The 20,768-nt window shown below is 46.0% G+C and overlaps 1 protein-coding gene across 3 annotated transcripts in view; it reads left to right on the top strand.

Moving 5' to 3' along the window:
• The window catches only part of TAB1 (TGF-beta activated kinase 1 (MAP3K7) binding protein 1), a 332,479-nt gene that overhangs the window by 111,785 nt on the left and 199,926 nt on the right, over positions 1 to 20,768 (top strand). For all 3 annotated transcript variants that reach the window (XM_069652950.1, XM_069652949.1, XM_069652951.1), the window contains 2 exons: positions 8,241 to 8,327; positions 8,817 to 8,955. In XM_069652950.1, coding sequence (XP_069509051.1) covers positions 8,241 to 8,327; positions 8,817 to 8,955 — 226 coding nt within the window. The remainder of the gene's footprint in view (positions 1 to 8,240; positions 8,328 to 8,816; positions 8,956 to 20,768) is intronic.

Below are 20,768 nucleotides of genomic sequence, written 5' to 3'. Positions count from 1 at the left end.
CCTTTGTCCCTTCTTCTTTTGTGGCTTTTTTCGTGAGAAGAGGTAAGGCTGTCCTCGGATGGAAGCCACTCTTGACACCTTGGTGGACAGGGATACAGGGGACCCCCTCCCGAGAAAGCCAGTGAGAGGAAAAAAGCGGATGCTCAAAAAAACCTCTGGTCAGCAATTAAGTTGGGCGAAGGAAGGCTCCAATCCAGTCGTCTGTTGAAGGAGGTGGCACACTGAGTCTCTTGTAGCGCAAAGTGGATATTATGGACAGAGTCTGATGGTATAGTCTCTTGTATCTGTAGTTCTCTTGCAGGTATGGGGGTAAATTCTGTGGAAGAATGAAATCCGGGGGGCGTAGTCCAGAGAAAACACAGGTAAACTGAAGCGGAAGGCAGCCAGGCTGGCAGATAGCGGAAGCGACAGGTAGGTTCGGATAGGGTAAAAGGTAAGAATACACAAGCAATAGCGTAGAAGAGTGTCGAGGGATAGCAGAGGAAACAGGTAGAAAAGATAAGATATTCACCAGACCAGCACGGAAAAAACAGAGGGTGAGGAAAAAAGAGAAAGTAGGCAAAGGCAAGGAGGAAAGAAAGAATACCGATACCCGTAACGGAGGAAACGGGCGGCGGTAAGCAGAAACCAGAAAGGGCACAGCAGTAACGGACACGGAAAACAAATGAAGGCAGAGAGATCGGGACGAGACCCGTAGGAGGACAGAGTCAGTAACAACACCAACAAGAAGCGATGGGTTGCAACACGCCGAACAGGATGAGAGGCGTGGTTAAGAGCGGAAGCTAAACAAAAGGGGGGAAAAAGACGAGACCGAGAAGCACGGAAGTGGAAAAGGCAGAATGGCACATCTTAATGGCGAGAAAGTCACCATCTACCCCACAAGCGCCATGATGGAAGGCGCAAAAGACGCATGACATGTGGCCCTCTTTCGGCCACCTCTCCTCCCTCCTTCTCTGCCTTTCCCCTGTTCTCCCCAGGCAAGGTTTCTAGACAAGTCGGATCTATGAAAGTCTCGTCAAAACAGGCTCATCCCTGTTCCTCCAAAACCATCAAGGACCACTTTGACTCCCTGGCTCCTTCCCTGGTCCACTTCTGAAACCACTGCTTCGCCACTGGAGTCTTCCCCTCCGCCCCTCCCTGAAGCACTCCCTTGTGCACTCTCTTCTTAAGAAACCCTCTGCAGACCCGTCCTGCTGGACTAACTATCGCCCATCTCCATCACACCTTTCCTGGGCAAACTCTTGGAAAAGCTGTCCATCTCCCAGCTCAATCTTCACACTGAATCTGTTGGTTGTCCCCATGATCATCAGTCTGGCTTCAGAGCTGCCAGAAGCACAAACTGCTCTCCTGAACATCCGTGAAGACCTGCTCTCCAACCTTGATTCCAACACCCCCTGTGTTCTCATCTTACTTGATCTCTCCTCTGCTTTTGACACAGTCAACCATGCCATCCTGCTCAACCGTCAGTGAAAACCTGGAGGATCACCGGTCAGGCCCTGGCGTGGCTGACTTCTTTCCTCTCTGATCGACCCTCCCAGGTTCAACTTGGGTCCTTCCTTTCCTCTATCTCTACCTTTGATGTTCCCCAGGGGTCTAATCTCTCTCCCTGGCTGTTCAACCAATACCTAGCACTTCTTTCCCACTGCATTGCCACACTCTGCCCCAACTTCCAGGGCTATGCGGATGACACTCAGCTCATTTTCAGGCTACCCTCAGCCACCTCTTCTCTCTCTCTCATCTCTGACTGCCTGTCCGCCATCCAGGAGTGGTGTGCCGTCAATGATCTCTGCCTTAATGCCAGTAAGAGATTCTCCTCATCTGCACATCCAATCCGTCCTTTCCTGTCACTCTCTGGCCGGCCTCTTTTGGCCCTCTTCCTGCTTCCATCTGTGAGGCTAAAATCCTTGGGGTCATCTTCAACGCCACACTTTCCTTCTCTCCTCACATCTCTGACGTCTAAGAAGTCACACTACCAGCTGCACCTCCTCAGAGGTATTCTTCCTTTCCTCTCCTTCCCCCAGTAGCTCACTGTCTCCAGAGCTCTGGTTCTCTCTAGGCTGCACTATTGCAACAGCCTCTTTCTAAATCTGCCTGCTTTTACTCTCCGCCCTCTGCAACTCATCCTGAACAGGACTGCGAGACTTGTCCTTGGCCTCAAGCCCAGAGATTGTATCTCTCCAGGACTGAAATCTCGGCACTGGCTCCCAGTGACTGTGAGGATTAAGTTCAAAACTCTCTGCATTGTCCATAAGGTCTTCTGGGGCTTAGGGCCTCAATACCTTCAACTCTTTCTTCCTAAATATCTTTCTTCTTGAACTCATCTCACATCCACCTCCAACTCCTTCAGGGTCAGTCGCTTCTCCAAGCAACATGTTGGTGGTAGATCTCTTTCTTCGGCTGGGGCCACCCTCTGGAACAGCCTCCCTGCCTGCATGAAACTTGACAAGAATCATCTCTGGTTCTGGAAGCACCTCAAAACCTTTCTCTTTGCTTCTGCTTTTTCTCCTCCTCTCACCTGCTAACTTCCTGGCTGATACTGAAACTGCACTGGTTACCTGGCCACCCTTTTATCTCGGGCCCAGGTCCCCTCCCCCGCCAGTCGCACTCCTGCACTGCCTTCCTGGCAACCCCCTGCCCTGGGGACTGTTTTCTGTATCCCTACAGTCACACTACCAGCACTTGACACCTGATGTCTGCACTTGCCCTTGCACTTGCCACCTGCTGGCCATAATTTTACTTTTGTTGTTTATTTTATTATCCCATGTACTGCACTGTGGAGCACTTTCCTCCTTCCCTGCACGATCTGAATGACACCTGGCCTAGTAGGATCGTTGTCTGTCTTTCCTCTGTTCTCCCTCCCTTACCTTGTTGCGCCTTGGAACACTTGTGTATAGGCGCGTTATACATGCCATATCATATATCAAAAGGTCGCTCCTGGCGACGTTTTTACTGCTTCCAGTTTGCTGTAATGCTTTCCCACCACAGGCATCCAGGCCTCCATACGTCTACTGCACACATGCTGGCCGCTTATTTAAGTAAACCTGCAAGAATGGAGGCTGGTATAATGAGCGCTATAAAGCCGTGTTTAGTGATTTCTCCCACATTTGCCTGGGCAGCAGTTTCTTCAGGGGTACTGTTGGTACCCCCACCCCCTATCTGCATGAGAGGATGGTACGAATCATTTTGGGGTTTACAGCTATCTGCAACCAAGTGTTACAATTAAGGATCATTTAAAGTCCAAATCAGATTGTAATTATAATTTTTTTTTATAACGTGCGTAATACAAGAGATACGTTTCTAAGTTGTGTGATCGGGATTCGAACCTGTTTTGCGCTGCGTTGTCTTGCTTCCAAGACAAACGCGTTACCCTCACCAGAAGAGCCACTCACTGGCTTCCAGTCAAAGAACGTATACTCTCTCGATCACGCAGGAAATTCACACAGGCAACGATTGTTATGAACTGTGTCCACCTTCTGCTCTTTTTGTTCTTCTAATATCCACTAAATAATATAGTGCATTGCTGCATTTACCCTGATAGCGCACTGCCATTTGACTCATGTAGTGCCATTTGAGTGCGGCACTTACCCTGCTCTTGCAACCCTGCCACCATGCACCAGTCCCCAATAGTCTCTCACTCCTTCATATCTCATGTCCAAAAGTTATTTGCCCTAGCCTTGGCTAGCTCACTCTACCTTACCATCCACCTAGTGCTTACCTTCATCCACATCACGGCTCCGTCTCCACACTTGCATTACCACAATGCTACAACCATGCCTATGCCTACCATCAATACCAATCCATACCTCAACAACCCTGCCCTTTGGCTCCAACACTTTGCAACTAAACCTACTCCTGTCCAACCATGCTCACTTGCCATGAGAAACATCAGACTTGGTTCCAGACTCACACACGCATACTACCACCATCTGACCTCCTTCCACCATAATAAAGACCCACAATCTATCACCAGAACTGCTTCACCCCTACACGTACTAACATCACAACCCACTAACCCCGCTGGGAACACTATCAAAGGGGCATTAATTAATGCTATATCTCTCATAGCGCACGCCTCAGAGCTTGCAGACCTTATCCTAACCCTTGACCTGGACTTTATGGCCGTCACGGAAACCTGGCTTCACACAGCCTCCGGACCTCTACTATCATTAGCCATTCCAACTAGTTATAACCTCATAAGACATGACCGTAATACTAGCCAATCTAAAGGTGGTATCGCCATCATTCACAAAAATTCCCTCAACGTCCGCCTATCCACTGCTCATCAAATCTCTTCCATGGAAGCACTAACAGCCAAATTTGCCCTCACCCCCAACCATACCATCTCACTCCACTTACTCTACAGGCCCCCAGGGCCTTTATCTACATTCGCTGAAGACCTCGCCAACATCCTGACAGACAACACTAAAACCAACTCCCAAATTATTGTACTAGGTGACTTTAACTTGGGACTCACTGATCCTAACGACTCGGCTACCTTGACGATTGACAATCTGCTCGCCAACACAGGTTTTACCCCCCATATCAACACCCCTACGCACTCCAAAGGTAGAATCCTTCATTGGATAGCTGACCTCAATTGTGGGATCAATGTGTTAGCTAACCAACCTTGTGCCTGGTCTGACCATCACTTAATCACCTTCAACATCCCTGCAAAAACCATTAGTTCCACCCCAGACGTTGCGCCTGCCATCCCCACACGAAATAAACGCGATATAACCTGTAACAAACTCCTTCCTCTCATCCTTCCAGTCCTGAATGAACAAGCCCTATCATGCACTGTTCCTACCATTCAACCATACTATGCTCAAATCCCTTGACCTCATTGCCCCTTCCAAACTTAGAAAACCAAAACCACGAGCTCACCTCAATTCTTGGTTTACACCTCACCTAAGAACTCTTCATAAAGAAAAACGAATCGCTGAATCACATTGGAAGAGTAACCCTACAGAAGCTAATAAATCTAGCATCACTCTAGCCACATTAAACTATAAGGAAGCTATATTCCAGGAGAAAAAAGACACGTACAACAAACGCATTGAGCAAGCTAAATCCAATACTAAAGAACTCTTCAAAATCTTGAAAGAACTAGAAACCCCCGTCACTGCACCCGACACTTCCATCAAAGATAGCACCTGGTGCATTAATATCCAAAACGCTCTCCTTGGAAAGATAGCCACTCTCCAAGGCAAAAATAACGATAAACAGACTAGTCTTCAATCCAACGTGCAACCTAACTCTCTTCCAATCTTAAACAACTCTATCCCGGATTCATTGACTCCATTTAGCTTCTCACCACTATCTATCATCGAAGTGGAAAACATTATCAATAGCCTTAAACCTTCTAACTGCCAAGGGGACCTCTGCCCTGCGCCTATAATCAAGGAAGCGGCCCACGAGCTAGCTCCTTTCATCACTACTCTCATTAACTCCTCATTCAGCTCAGGGACGGTACCGGACAATTTAAAGGATGCTTGGGTTATCCCTCTTCTAAAAAAAACAACCCTAGATGCCAATATACCCACAAATTACAGGCCCATCACCACGGTGCAGCTTCTACTAAACATCCTTGACCGAGCCGCATACCTACAGATCCAAGACTATCTTGAATCCAATAAACTCCTGGGTCTAAGGCAATCTGAATTCCGGCACGGAACTGAAACTGCCCTCATCGAACCTCAAAACGCAGATCGAAGATCTAAGAGACAAGGGTAAACTTGCTCTACTACTCCTTCTTGATCTTTCTGCGGCTTTTGATCTCGTTAACCATCAAATCCTGTGTCGTCACCTTAAATTAGCTGCCCGTTTCTCTGACAAAGCCACAGCATAGATCAGTTCATTCTTAGACAACAGATCGATGCAGGTCTTCTCTCCACTTTCAGCAGCACCACCAGCACCAGTAACCTGCGGGGTACCAGAAGGTTCCTGTGTCTCCCCCACGCTGTATAACGTGTTCACAAAACCTCTATTCGATACTTTGGACTATCTGGGTGTCACATATACTAATTATGCTGATGACACCCAGATGCTCATCCCAATCTCTGGAGACTACGTCGCCGATTCTCTTTCTGTGAACGCCATCTACCTAGTCATCCAAGCCTGGATGGCACAACACGGACTCTGTCTAAATGACGAAAAGACAGAGCTCCTCATTCTTGGCTCTCCTCAAAAACTATCCAAACTAGCCCCTGAGTTTAATGCCTTCATCATTGATGGTAACACCATCAAAGCCTCTAAGGACACTCAAACACTAGGGATTTACCTCAATTCTACTTTATCCTTGGTCAGACAAACAAATGCTGTCTCCTCTGCAGCGGCTTACACTTGTAAGCTTATCACAGCAAGCCGCCCTTTCCTGTCACCAGCCAACTGTGTCACTCTTGCCAGGACTCTCGTGCTGTCAGAAATTGACTATTGTAATGCCCTCTATCTGGGTACTAACAAATGTAACTTAAACAAGTTACAAATCATCCAAAACAATGCTATTAGAGCCGCTCTCAACATCCCTAGGAACCAACACATCTCAGACACCAGACGCAACCTACTCTGGCTCTCCGTCCCACAACGAATTAAACTGAAAACACTTGCTCTCACTCATAAATGCTTATCCAACCAAGCACCTTCCTATTTAGCCAACAGATTTGTCCTCCACAACACTAACAGACCTCGCAGAACTGCTCAAACTAACTGCCTCTCCATACCTCGTTTCAACCTTCAAAGATCTGGCAGAGCCAGTTTCCTAGTAATGGCGGCAAAACTCTGGAACTCGCTCCCTAACATGCTAAGATCTGAACCGTCCTTCCACAGTTTCAAAAATAAGGCTAAAGCCTGACTCACCGCCCAAGACCAATCACCTACTTCACAACTCACTCCCATGCGCTAGTTACCAGCACTCATCTCCTCTTGTTCACCATAATGGCTTCATGTATGTATGTCTATAAATTGTCACTGTATTCCTAAACTGTAATTTAGACTGTAATTTTATTGCTATGTCTGCCTTAACATGTTGTAACTAAATACGCGCCGAGATGCCTTCGGGCCTGGTGCGCTCTATAAATAAAATAAATACAAAGAGACTCTGAACATTTTCTAGTGAAGTAAAATAAAAAATATAATGCATGGTAAAACACCAGCTAATATGGGGGCGTTTTATTTTTTTTATTGGTTACACTCTACCTTGCCTAATGCTTCTATTCCTTTTAAAACGGCAAAATGCAGCCCCGACAGAAGCACCTTAGAATATGATAACCTAGATGCCTTTGCACAAGTTTTATTTTGTTTACTCCAACCTGAATTCAAAGGATGTCATTCCCAATAGAAATATTCTTTAACCAAGAAGGTACGCCCAGGTAGTTAGACTGGTGGGTTGGGTAGTAATTCTAACCCTCAATATTGGCACTCTGGATTAGCCAGTATAAGCTAGCGTTCCACCACGGGCTGCCTAGGACTCTCTAACATTTATTTCCTCGCCAGCTCTCCCCCACCTCCTGCCTGTCTCCCCTACCCTCATTCCCTCCTCCACCCTTGTTGCAGTCCCCCCACACCCTGCGAGTTTTTTCTTCCGGACTGTTTTGATAAAGGTTCATTAGACGGACAGGAAATCTGCTCAATGTGTTTGCCAGCTTTATGTAGGCAGTCTGCCAACGCCTGCACCTAAATCCTATTTTGATGTGGGCTGAAATGCTGGGGTCCATATGGATTTTCCCTGCTCTTTTGCGCTGTGAAAGAGGAGTCGGAATACATTTTATGGCAGACCCCTCCACCCTCCCCCCTGTTACTGATGACTTCCATGCCCTAATGTGGTGGTGATCCAGCTGCACGTTCAGCCTCGGTCTGATAATGGCATGGAGACCTGGGAACTGCCTGGATTGTTGCCATTTTTCGCCCCAGCTGGAAACTTGTCTAAAATGTGCCAGAGGGGACCTCGGACACGAGTGCATCCAAATGAGTGTTGGTACTAATTAAACTGATTCGAGATGGATGTAAATTTCGATATACACTACAGTTCCTTTAGTGTTAAAATTAATTGACATTAATGCAAAATGTGTTGTGTAATCAGTTTATCACATAAGTTTAATATTGTGAAGATGCGGCATATTAATTCAAAATGTTGTGTCTAAGTAATTGATGTAATATTAATTTAACAAATTTAAAATGAAGACATTGGTACCTTTTTATTATTTATGTGATATTGACTACATTTTCCTTCATGTCCTCGCCAGGCATTTGACGTGGTAGAACGGAGCTTCCTGGAGTCTATTGATGATGAACTGGCAGAAAAGGCAAGCCTTCTCTCCCAGCTACCAGAGGTAACGTAGCTTTTCTGTCTGAGGTCAGTGCCTTTAAGATATGTGTATGTTAGAGATAGTTTTGCTCTGTAAGGCCTGTACAAATCTGCACAACTTGTTTAGCAATAGCCCGCGCTGCCCGAGTCTGAGAGACACGAGCAGAGGACATGTATCTGTTGTCCAAAGCCTGTAACATCTGGTAAACCGAAGACGATCACTATCGTCAAATGCGCGAGTCTGTGCAGCCTGTGTAACCAGAGGCATACTTCTAGTCTGTAAGAGGTGTAAAGCAACCTAGGGGTCTGCTTTGTTTTCTGATGCAAGGGGGGATACCATTGCTGTTTGAAGACTGCGCCTTTGGGGTCTGTATAACCAGGGTATTAGGCATGAACCTTTACCATCTTTATAACCAGAAGTACAACTGTATCTGAAGCGAGAGCAGTTTGTCTGAGTTGCCAAGCAGTTTAACACACTTTCTGTCTCTTCTTTCTCCCTGTGGTGGCGGTCCAGGGAGTACCTCACCACCAGCTTCCTCCCCAGTACCAGAAGATACTAGAGCGCCTGTCAACCTTGGAGAGGGAGATATCTGGGGGCGCCATGGTTATTGTGGCACTAATCCTTAATAACAAACTGTACATCGCCAATGTAGGTAGGTGAAAGAATCTTTTTATTTTTTTTACTGACACCACCTGCCCAGCACAGGAAGTGCTGCTGACGTTATCCAGTGATATCACTGAAATAAAAACTTTGTTTTAAAAAACAATATTTATTCCTAATTGAACCCTGACGATCATCCGTCACTTTACCTAAATATTATAATACTGGTCTTTGATTAGAAAATTAACCCAGTCCTAGAATATGTGGGAAGTTCTTTTTGGCATTAAGAAATGTTGTTTAAAAACTGTGTATATTCCAGGAATATTATCTCACAGATTTGCTACTGAGGCACTTCATGCAGGTATTGAGAGTAAAATAGTTTTCTGTTACCTGATAATTATTGCTGAAGTAAAGCAGGCGAAAGGGAGGAGAGCAGTGATATTGGGTGCTAAGGCGGGAGAGTGCTGCTGAAAGAACCCTCAGTAGTAGGAGGTGCTCGCTCATGAGACCAGCCAGCCTGGGCCCGGACGGACAAAAATTAGGAGTCCACAAACACATGCGCCTGCACCCTGCTTCCATACGCACAACTCCACAAATACTCATGTCAGTGTTGCCAGTAGATCAGTGCCACATGAAAGGGCTCTAATATTACTACCTCATTTGAAAAGGAACCAAGACACAAACGCATCTTTTAAAGTGCGTTTATTACTATGTTCAAAGTAGTATCGCGTACAAAACCATTTCGGTTTTCTTGTGAAAATATATTTCTACCCACTTAAAAAATAACCCCATTGGTAATGGGAATCGCGTTTTTACTGCTAAAATATTATGTTGCTCCAAAATTCAAAAAATGGGGAGAAAAATGCTTCCACTTCCAAATCGTACCTGAAACACCTGCTTGCAATACTTTCTTGGTTTCTTGGTTTCTTAGTTTCGTTGCTTGCCAGTGGTTCCAGTTCTACTCACTGGCACGGGCAAAGAGATGTTCTTTCACTTCCTTTGTAGAGTACCTGAGGTCAGGGCGAATGCTGTACAGAGGAAGCTGTTGTAAGATATAGGGCAATGCAGTTTGGCTCATTTGCTGACAAAGGAACGTCCAAGGCCAGAGTCATTTGTAAGAAAGCTAACTTAAAACTAAGGGTAAATTGGGACAGCCAAGTGAGGCTAGGTTCCCCAAAATAGAATTCTGGTTAACACTAACCCACATTTTTATCTCCTATAGAATATCTCTGTTAATCTCCGGTAGAATATCTCTGTTAGAGCCTAATCTAATAGATGGCAATTGCATTATGTCTCCATTTCCACCTTTTTACCCATTACCAAATGTATTCTCAATGCACACTTCTTGATGCGTCCAAATCTTGGCGTGGGCGCATCTACTGCTGACTTGGCTAATCTCGACCTTCCCTATTTACAGCAGAAATTCCTTTTAAACCATAGGGCGAAAAACCTCCACGTTACAAGGGCCCACTTGCGCACATCTGAGGCCCATCATTCAAACACACATTAGCCATGTCTACGACCATACATCGACAGGCCTAGATATTGCTGCTCATAAGAAAGCTCCACTGTAGAACAAACTACACAGTCATTGAATTCATTGTCATGCTTATTTATAAGCAAGCACAGGTTAAAGACACACATATACCAGCACCTTTTAACAAGCCCCCTCCTCACCCACCACTAATCTGGTTGGTGCATCATTTAACTAACCTGTCTTTGTTTATTCTGTTTTTATCTTTATATATTTTTGTTTTCTGTCCCTCTCGTTTATTCTCTCTGATCAACAGACCAAGGTCTGGACCCACCCTGGCAAGGTCACAATATGCTGCTGCCAAGACAAAGCTAAGCGTCCTAAGACCACTGTGGTGGTGAATGGTGCAATACAAATATATCTCAACATAAAATAACATACACCCTTTGCTGGGTACATTATTTTGTTGGAGATCAACCCCTAGGCTCCTTAGCCAATTCTCCGTTACCCATTTTCTTTTTCTTGCCTGGGAAACATACGGACGACCTTATGGGTATTCATTCTTACAGAGGTAGACCTCTGCTTAAACTACAAAGGAAGAACAGAATAACTCTCATAACAAAGAACACCTTATAAGTTGACCCATTATATCACCTTCTACTTAGGGTACTTCCAAGGAATACGATTTTCTTTTGTTGTAGATCACCATAGACATGTAACCCCGCCTTCAGCTGTGTATGTGAATACACTATACTTGAAACTACATCACTTGTCACGTGTTCCGTTGATCTGTCAATCTTTGGCCTGCAGAGATTGATCTAATCCTTTCCATCTACAGTGAAAGAGAAATGGGTTTATTTCAGGTGTTTCCATGCAGATTATCTGTTTACTTTTGCACTTTTTTAATGTATCTTTTAGACCCAAAAAGTTAAACAATTACATAAAAAAAGAGTGTTTCACGGTGGTGGCACTCCAGTTCATTACACCTGTGCTCCACAAATATGACCGTATGGCCTCTTTATCTATATAAATCAAGGCTATGTTAGGAGGAGGATATGGTAGGTGCAGCGCTGGTTTACATCATTGTCTCAGGCATGTGCTGCAGTCAGAGTCTGGACTAGTAGTTCTTTGACGAGTAGAATCTGCTGTGCTGATATGCATTGGTATCTCTAACAATACTGGTGCATTGCATGAGAAAACATTGTTGTGTTATACTACTTGCACTTTTTATGTTCCTGCAAAGTGAGGTTGTGGTTTTTGGTGTCCATTGGCCTGTGGAAAATCTCTTTTGGCCAGTTGGGAGTCTTGGTTGTCGCTGCCCTTAAGATGACTATCTGAAGGAGCTGTGTTTGGCATGCTAACCAGTAAAGCTCATTCATTTGTTCAGAACGGCTTTCTGTATGGCCAGGTAAGATCCTGGGACACATGAGTAGGGTGTTGCCTCCTTCTAAGTTGCAGGCTGGTATGAGTTTCGAATAAAGGACCTGCTCTTTCACACAGGATTGAGCACTGGTCATAAGGCAGTTTTTACATTTTTCTTTATTTACTTTTGAGCATTGAGGTCTAAATCGCCCTTAAATCAAAATGATTTTACATTGGGAATGCACTTCAGGGTGAATTGGTTAAGATTCATATGATTCAGTCAGTTCAGGACTTGGGTATGCATGTGGCATTTAAGAGGAGTATTTGTCTTCATAACGTTCAGCTTGAGGTAGACAGTTGTCATTAAGGACTGCACGAATAAATAGCTGTTTAGTCTATGTATTAGCAAACAAGGAGGAACAAGCCAGTGACCCTCCTGAGGAAAGTTCAGACTCATTAACTATAGCATTTTGTCATCAATTACACTGCCAATCCAGCATTGAGGTATAAATCACAAGAAGGGATGAGGGTCTTCTGGAAGAGTAGAATGAATATGAGCTACACCCACAATTAGCAGATTTCTTTTTTTTTCTCATTCGTGAGGCGCATTTGATGGTGAATTAGTTTGCCACAGGGAAGAAAGCGTGAAATATTTTCCTGAAGCCTCGAGGCATCACAATCTGACGTTCCGGGGGATTCATTTTTCTGAAGACGTCAAAGCATTTCTATTTGATTGGGGGGCGGGAGGGGAACAGCTCTGATCCTTCTGGTTCCCATGTACTTTCTTCATCTATCTGTTGCATACAACATGCTTACTCTCCCATCGGATCTTCTCCTGAAGCGACTGCGGAACTCACAGCTTGCACACCCTGAAGTTAATGTGTTGAGCCTAAGGTCTTCAAAAGCTGCACCTGAATAGTTCAGAAATGTGTATGGAAGTTCTTAAGTAAGCTAGAGCTACATCTTGTAGGAAATGGTTTTCCCTAAAGTGGAAACAATTAGGCATTGTATTAAACATGGTCATAATCCTGTTAGCTGCAAAGAAACAGGCTTGGACTCCTTGTCTGATACATCCAACTATGGTGGGGTTAAAACCACTCCCCCTTTAGGGTTCATTTGTCTGTGGTAAAGGGATACAAGAAATCCACAGCTCTAGCATTGCGTTGCTAAGTGCTGAGACGTGCAGTCAAGCAGTGGAGGACTCTGTGCTCTTACCAGTGATATTGGACGTTTTTCACAAAACTGAAGCTGCACGCCTGTTGCTAAGTGCAGAGAAGTACATTCAAGCTGTCTGGCTGTGGTCTGTCGACTATGAGGTTAACTTCATGAGGGGGTAATTCAACCTTGCTCTCAGATATCATTCTCGCTTGCAGTTACTCCTTGTTGTGATTCACAAGATTTATTGAGTCTTATTGTTAAAACATGCCCTCTGAGAATAAAGCCTACCAGCTTCGCAGAATGGCACACAATAAACAAACTGCTCAGAACATAATGGCTTCCAAAAAAAAGGGTGCTGTTAAATATAGCCTGACCTCCAATAACATGAGTGAGCAGGACGATAATACATCATTGGAGCGAGGTAAAATCGCAGAGTCCTTCCAACCGAGTAATTTAATTACTACAGTCAATAGGGTGCCAATTATTCATCAAGAAGGGGCTACTATGTCCTCGCAAACTGAAAGCTCCATATTACCACCCATCGACAACAATTTGTTGCTGAACATGTATTACAGCCTGCCGCGTGAATCTATTGGCTTTCCATTGTCATTCAATGCTTGAAAGCCCCATCTAACATGATAGGCTTTGATCTGTCCAAATCTCCTGATCTAGAAAAGATCTCTGATGAACTTTGATACTTTAAAAGACACAAACAGCACATGCAGATCTGAAACTTGCGAGGCTTCTAAGGAGATGAGCTGTATGCTTATAATATTCAAAGCATTACTTACACTTTGTACTCCCCTCTCCAAAGAGCAAAACGCGCTCTGTTGAACTGTTGGTAAAATTGTGGACCTCATTTTAAACAAAAGCACCTGTGATGGTGCTTACAAAGCACAATGTGCTAATGATCACTTCTAATAATAATGCACTGCACTCAATGGAAGGTGTTTTTCTCCTAGAAACCATTCACGTTGAGACTGTTGCCAGTGATGTCTTGGATCTTGTTACGACCTCACTAGACCCGCCTTCTAACATTATTCCAGAAGATAGTGAGGGACAGAATGAAAACTCCATCACTATACCTTATAGCACCTGAAAAACATCTAAACGAAAGAATAACAAGAAGAGAAACAAAAACATCTTCAATCAACCTGTAAAGCAAATGTCAATCAGGCACTCAATAAGTAGAACTCAGGATCTTTGGCTATCACTTCTGCTCCTAGTATAGCTTGTGTCACTCCAACTTACAATTTTGACCTGATAGGTATCACTGGTATAAAATGGAGGTCTAATTGCAACAACTAGAAAAATGTCTGACAGTCCCACTGGACAGCTGATTACATCAATACAAAGCACCTCCTGCTAGTCCAGTCTCTATAGTCTCAATGTTTTCGGGTGCTTCGTCATATTTTTAACATTTCTGTATTGCATTATGGTTTATTACAAACCTTTAGCACAACCTCATCCATATAAAAAGACAAATACACCAAGCCATGACTATCAATACAGATAAAAATACAAAACTGGATTTTAAGAGCTCTTCTCAAGTACAATGTTTAAAAATGTCCATGAGGCAACGATTAAAGGTATTTTTAACAAGAGCTGCCACCATTGGTCCGCCGAAGTGCATGTGCTTTCTAAAAAGTGCTTTAAAAAAGTTGTCCTAAGTGGTGTTAGTGCAGTGCACGACAAAAAATAAGTGCTGCAAGTTTTCAAACGACCCCTCTTTCTTACAATATTGTCAAGCAACATTCTTTAGCCTACTGCACACTCTAGATGAAAGCACTTCTTTAAACTGGGGTCTAAAGAGGGGGTTTGGGAACTTCCTCATGTATTCAAGGGTAACCCCAAAGGCTCTGCTTTCGTTAGAGAGATGATAAAATAATGTATATTGGTTTGCCTCGTCATGAGTTCAAATCCAATCAAACTCCTGCATTGTACGCTTGGCCTGTTCTGGGTTATTAATCAGATCCTCCAACGGAACATGTAACTGGTCCAACACAGTTTTACAGTGGAACCCCCAAATTGTTAGTTCCCTTTGCCCCCTCCTATTTCTTGCTTTAGTAAGGCGAAAATAAGTGCTGGTATCTCCAACGCACATTTCCTAAAAAGGGCAAAGGTTTTCCATTCAGCCATAGCCCTCCAGGAGCCCTCCATTAGCCCTAGCTCTCTTCTTACCACCTGACTGGGCATTGATTTCAGAAGTTTGCAAAACTCTTTTCCAGAAAATACCCTCAATAACAGCCCACCATTTTCCTGGAAGGAGTAACGAGGCATCCGAGCCATATATCAACATGGCAGCAACTGTAGAATTCAAGGACTGGAAGCATAGGAAAACTGCAGAATCAACAGTATTGCTTGAGTGGCCAACGTTTTAGCCTTTTGTTTTAGGGTTGAAATGTTTTGAGCTCCCAACTTGCTAGCTTTGATATGGATCCCCAAAAATTTGAAGAACTCTACATGCTCTATTTTTGTAGATCCTAAATACCATTTTAAAAGTAGGATTTGTCCTACTTTGTGGATTCTCAGGTACCAGGATCTTTGTTTTACCAATGTTTATTTGCAGGTTGGTTTCAGCAACATATGCTTCCTGTCCTTTCAGCTGGCTTTGGAGGCTTGGTGGCATACGGTCCAGCAATACTAAATCATCAGCATACAATAATCGATTTACTGGACTTCCGCCAATACGCAGGGGTAAGCATATTATTTTCTCCCAAGTCAGAAATGTACAGGTTGAATAGGGCTGCGGCTAATGGGCAGTATTGTTTAACACCCCGAAATTTGCTTCTTTCCTCTGTCGACAACCCAGTCCTATTCAACCGTACTCTCAACGTAGCACCAGTGTGACATGCCCTCAGCTGGTCCACCAAGTCTACGGGACAATTCCATGATAGTAGTTTTGTCCACAGCCAGTGCCCGTTTATGCTGTCAAAAGCCCTAACTACTCAACAAAGGCCAGATAAATGTTGATCTTGTTTACTAAGACGTTGTTCTTCAACACTGACAGCAAAAGGATATTTGGGCTAGTGCCCAATCCCTTAACAAATCCTGTTTGAAACGCGTCAAGGCAGCCTGACCTTCAAGAGAAGTGAGCCATAGATCTTCCCCAGCACATCCAAGAGGGTAATAGGGCGATAGTTGTTCGGATCATCCCTATTGTTCCTCTTGAAAATAGGAACGATAATCGCACATTTCCAAGAGTTGGGTATGTTACGAGCTTTCCTCACGTTCATTAATATAGAGCAAGGCACTTGGGCCCATAGCTCAGGGTCACGTTTCAAAATGACATTTGAAAGGCCATCGGACCCTGTGGCACGGGAAGTGCTGGCTCTCTTTCTCAAAGAAATATTGTGATCTATAATCCACACTGATTGAGATATAAAGATCTGTGATTCAGATGAACCTGGTTCGGAGTACAGACTTTCAAAATATTTTGTCCATTCGTCCTCCGAAACGCTGTTATACTGCTCGGTCATCTGAGTATTGCCATTGGATTTAATCAGGTCTTCCACTTGACCTAAGAACGGTATCCCTGCCAGTTTTTAGAAAAAAATTAAACACATACCCGTTTAAATGGATTTGAGAAGTATTTTTGGGAAAGGGTAGAGGAAGCATGAAGCACTCATATACTGATTGAGCTATCACTCAGGTTGGCAACATCTGCGCTATGATTCGATTTTATTTCGTGTTACAAGCACTATACAAGTACCTCAATCAATCAAACTGCACACGATTATTTATTACTAATAACTTTAAGCATTCTTTCTGCATTTTTTTAAAACATAAAGAACCAATGCCAATAAAGCCAACTTTTGTATTGATTTTTCAATGTCTTAATAGTTATGGCTGTATCAGCTAAGGGGCTGTTCTTAAGGTGCGTCTTTTCTCCACTAGCTGTCTGTCATAAGCATGCTCATAATTAAGCTATGCAACATAGGCATATAATCCAAAACGACCTGCGAGCTTAGGCATTTAGTGAAGTGCTTTTCGTAAAGTATTTAGTCACAAGGCATTCTACATTCCTACTGACAATGTTTTAGTCTGCATCCATTGTTAACCGTTTCCAAACTGGCATTAATTTTAATGGAAGGTCTTTCAATTCCCCCAACACATTTTAAGCAGGTTATGGTCACTGGCTTCAGTTTCTAAAACTTGAAAGGATTCAATGTCCCAAATCAGGTTTCTGGAGACAAAATATAGTCAGTGACAGAACTCTGTCGAACGCGCGTCCAAGTAGGTCGACATGATCTATCGCCAACAAAATATCCATGCAAAATATGAAAGTCTCTGGAATCCATTAAGTCAATGCATACTAAACCTCTGCGCTCCAAAGAACTTGAGGAGATGGAGGCTACTCGATTGACTTCCCCAATGGTTTTTAGACGTGTTAGTTCATTTCACCACAGATTACTTTTAAGGGATCGACATCTGTTTTGTAGGCTTCATTGATAAGGTTTGTTACTCTCCAGATCATCTCACTTTCCCCAATTGTCAGAAGGTTTCAGTGTATGTTAATTATTGTAAAAAATGCACTGCAAGGCTTCTTCGCCTTGGTCCATTGATCCTTCCAACAAATCACTGTTCTTTGGATATACGGCATATATTATTAGAGCTGCTCACTTCTTAACCCCTGCCATTTTTAATGACCATCAGAAGCCAAGCTGTCTCTCTCCCCGGCCGTCCTCCCAATGCAGGGTTCAGGAAGACGGAGAAACCATCTTTCTCCAGCATGGGGTCTGGCAAGGATTCACTCGCTCATGAATATTCACCGTCGTCTGGCTGGGAATCCTCGGTAAAAGAAAAAATCAGTTTCACTTTCGTTTTTGAACTGTCTTTCTCCTAATAACCAATTACTGGTCTCTGGGTCCACTGCCCACAGCCAATGACTGCCCTCTCCCTAAGCCCCTGCCTGGCAGCCATCTTCAGATTTTTACTGCACGTTCAAGAGTTGGGAGTCCTCATGCTTAGCTCTCGAGCTTTTACTGCATATTGCTTTTTCTAAAGAGTTTACTCTTATTGTTTCGTCGAATTTCACTTTTTGGAGCATTCCAGAAGATCTTGGAGGCCTACCCCTTGTGGTCATGGCCGAAGACAAAGGAGACTCAACGCCTCTGTTTAGGATCTGCCCAGGATGTGGACTACAGAACGTCTTCAAGGAGGATGGGCACTGCGGTGCCTCTACTGTCTTCACGTGGATACATTGCACGTCGAGGAGGCCTATGCATTCTGCAAGGACATGTCCTCCCGGACCATGAAGGACCGTCGCAAGCGACTCGCTGGCTGGAGTCGAAGAGCCCGGCGGCAGGTGAGCCCCAGCAACGTACCTCTTACAAGAGGGAATCCGAGCAGTCTTCTAAGACCTTTGAGGGTGCTCCGGCGACGGGGGCCCAACATAAGGCTAAGCACTGCAAGTCCGCAGGCCCCAGGAGCACCGTTGGTACGGGCTCCTCGGCTGCCAGGCCGGGCGCAGCATCACCGACGCCGTCAACCACAAGTCAAGGGGGAGTGAGGCGGTGGCCCTGCCCCCACAGTGAAGGCCTCAGAGGCGCTTATGGTCATGAAGGCCCAGATTCACCAGGCTTAGGCCTCAATTGAGGGGGTGGCAGCGTCCCTGGTGAAGACCGCGGGGACGGCCCCAGTGGAGATGGCCCCCAAGCCAAGAGTTTCCCTGACTGGTCGGAGGCAATCATCTTTCACGCCCATCGATAAGACCCCTGTGAAGCCGGTGAAAAAAAATGAGGGGCATGATAGTCCTACTGGACTCGGATATCTCTTCCGAGAACAAGCTTTCAGAACTCAAGTCGGTTCTTGATAAGCAATTCGCCGATGTCGGAGCCTACGGGAAGGATCACGACGAGGCGGGCATGGAAAGCCACGGTGGAGAGGGCGAGGAATGGCAGATCGACAAAGAGCCGGACTCTACACCGCTGCAGACGCTACCGTCGCAACCGCTGCCTCTACCGGTGGTCAGGTCGGAGGACATCTTGCGAGCCTTGCACACGCTCTGCACACAAATAAGGACGAGGATGCCCTTGCTTCCGGCTGACGATCCAGCGGTTCCTGGACCGTCAGAGAGCCCACCATCCAAGCGAAGGCGGGTCCATCCTTCACCTCCATCCCCTCCACCGAGGGACAAGATGGAGACAGACGACGGGGATGGATGACAGCGGCGACGACAACGGAACTGATCTCCTGTCATCCACCCCCTAACCCCCGGGCTTCTCCTCCCGACGAAATTGGCTCCTTTCACACCATGATCACTAGGGCCTCAGAGCTTTTTCAGCTATGCCCCGAAGAGCAGAAGGAGGGATTCCTTTACCAACGACGAGAGGCCAAGAGGAAGACCGTGCTCTTGGTGCCGTTGTTGGACAACATCTGGGACGAGGGGCTGGCCCTCCATCCTCGGCCCCGGCGAAGAGGGACCAGTATGAGAAGTAGTACCGGGTTCCATACTCTGCACCTATGTGCCTCAGAGCACAGCCGTCCTCGGACTCAGTGGTCTCCGCGACGGCCAAGAAGAAATCGGCTGGGCCGATGGCGTTGACTTCCACTTCCCCGACGGAAGGCGAGGGGAAGAAGCTGGACACCATGGGACGTAGAGTCCTCTCGTCAGCGGCGACGGCCATTAAGGCGGCCAACGCTCTCACTATCGTGGCCTGCTACAATAGGGAACTGTTTTAAAATCGCCCCCCTTCTGGACTTCCTCCCAGACGACAAGAGGGCGGAAGTCCTTGAAATATTACAAGAAGGCGAGGTGGTTTCGGACCACACCATCACGGAGTCCAGGGACATCGCCGACACCGGCTTCCGCCAGATGGGCCACAGCTTTTGCCTTTGCCGGGTGTGCTGGCTCAGGGCCACCGACTTCCGTCAGGACTTTCAGACGAGGGTACTGGAAATGCCCTTCGACAGGAACAACTTGTTCGGCAAGGCAGTGCTCCATCAAAGACGGCCGTCCTTTCGGCCTTCCGGAGGCAAGTCACAAGGTGCCTCTAAAGGATTCGGCGGCAGCTCTGCCTCATACCGTCAAGCGCCCTGTTCTTTGTCGCAGGAAGCCTACAGAGGCCGCAACCAGGCCTGCAGACATCAGGGGCCCAAGGTGGTAAGGTCTCGGCGAAGCAGGACTGAACTGGCCGTGACGTCCAGCCCCCACCCAAGCACCCTGGTGGGAGGCCGTCTGGCGAACTTCGTCGGCGCGTGGAAATCCATCTCCACCGACTGTTGGGTGCTGGATGCCCTGGCCCACGGGCACACTCTGGAGTTCCAAGGGAAGTGTCCCTGTTTTCCGCCAGGAAAGAAAACCACATTCCTCAAATACTTCTAGAGGTTCGGGCAATGCTAAAGAAGGGCTTGATAGAGCTTGTCCCGAAGAGGCTCCGGGGCTCCAGAGTATACTCGCGGTACTTCCTCGTTCGAAAGAAGACCGGCGGCTGGCAGCCCATCCTAGATCTCCGCCGACTCCACAAATACATAAAATCCCAGAAATTCCAAATGGTCACCCTTCAGCACGTGCTGCAACAGCTGGAAGAAGGGGACTTCCTGTCGTCGCTGGACCTGGAGGATGCCTACTTCCACATCCCCATTCACAAAGGGCACCGAAAGTTTCTGCGCTTCGTGGTCCAAGGACGGCACTACCAGTTCAGGGCCCTTCCCTTCGGTCTGAAGTCTGCCCCAAGGGTCTTCACCAAGTGCCTGGCACCGGTGGCGGCGCAGCTGCGCCTGCAGGGGATCCACGTCTATCCCTAGCTGGACGATTGGCTTATCCGAACAAAGTCAAAGGAACTCGCCGTTGAACACACAGTGAGGGCGGTCTGCCTGCTCACGGAACTGGGGTTCTCGATCAACTATGCGAAGTCCTGCTTGGAGCA

The sequence above is a fragment of the Ambystoma mexicanum genome, chromosome 3q, assembly GCF_040938575.1.
Source record: "Ambystoma mexicanum isolate Mex_15411 chromosome 3q, UKY_AmexF1_1, whole genome shotgun sequence".
NCBI classification, from domain to species: domain Eukaryota; kingdom Metazoa; phylum Chordata; class Amphibia; order Caudata; family Ambystomatidae; genus Ambystoma; species Ambystoma mexicanum.
The sequence above is the reverse complement of the archived record's forward strand: the minus strand, read 5'-3'. Positions and strand labels throughout refer to the sequence as shown.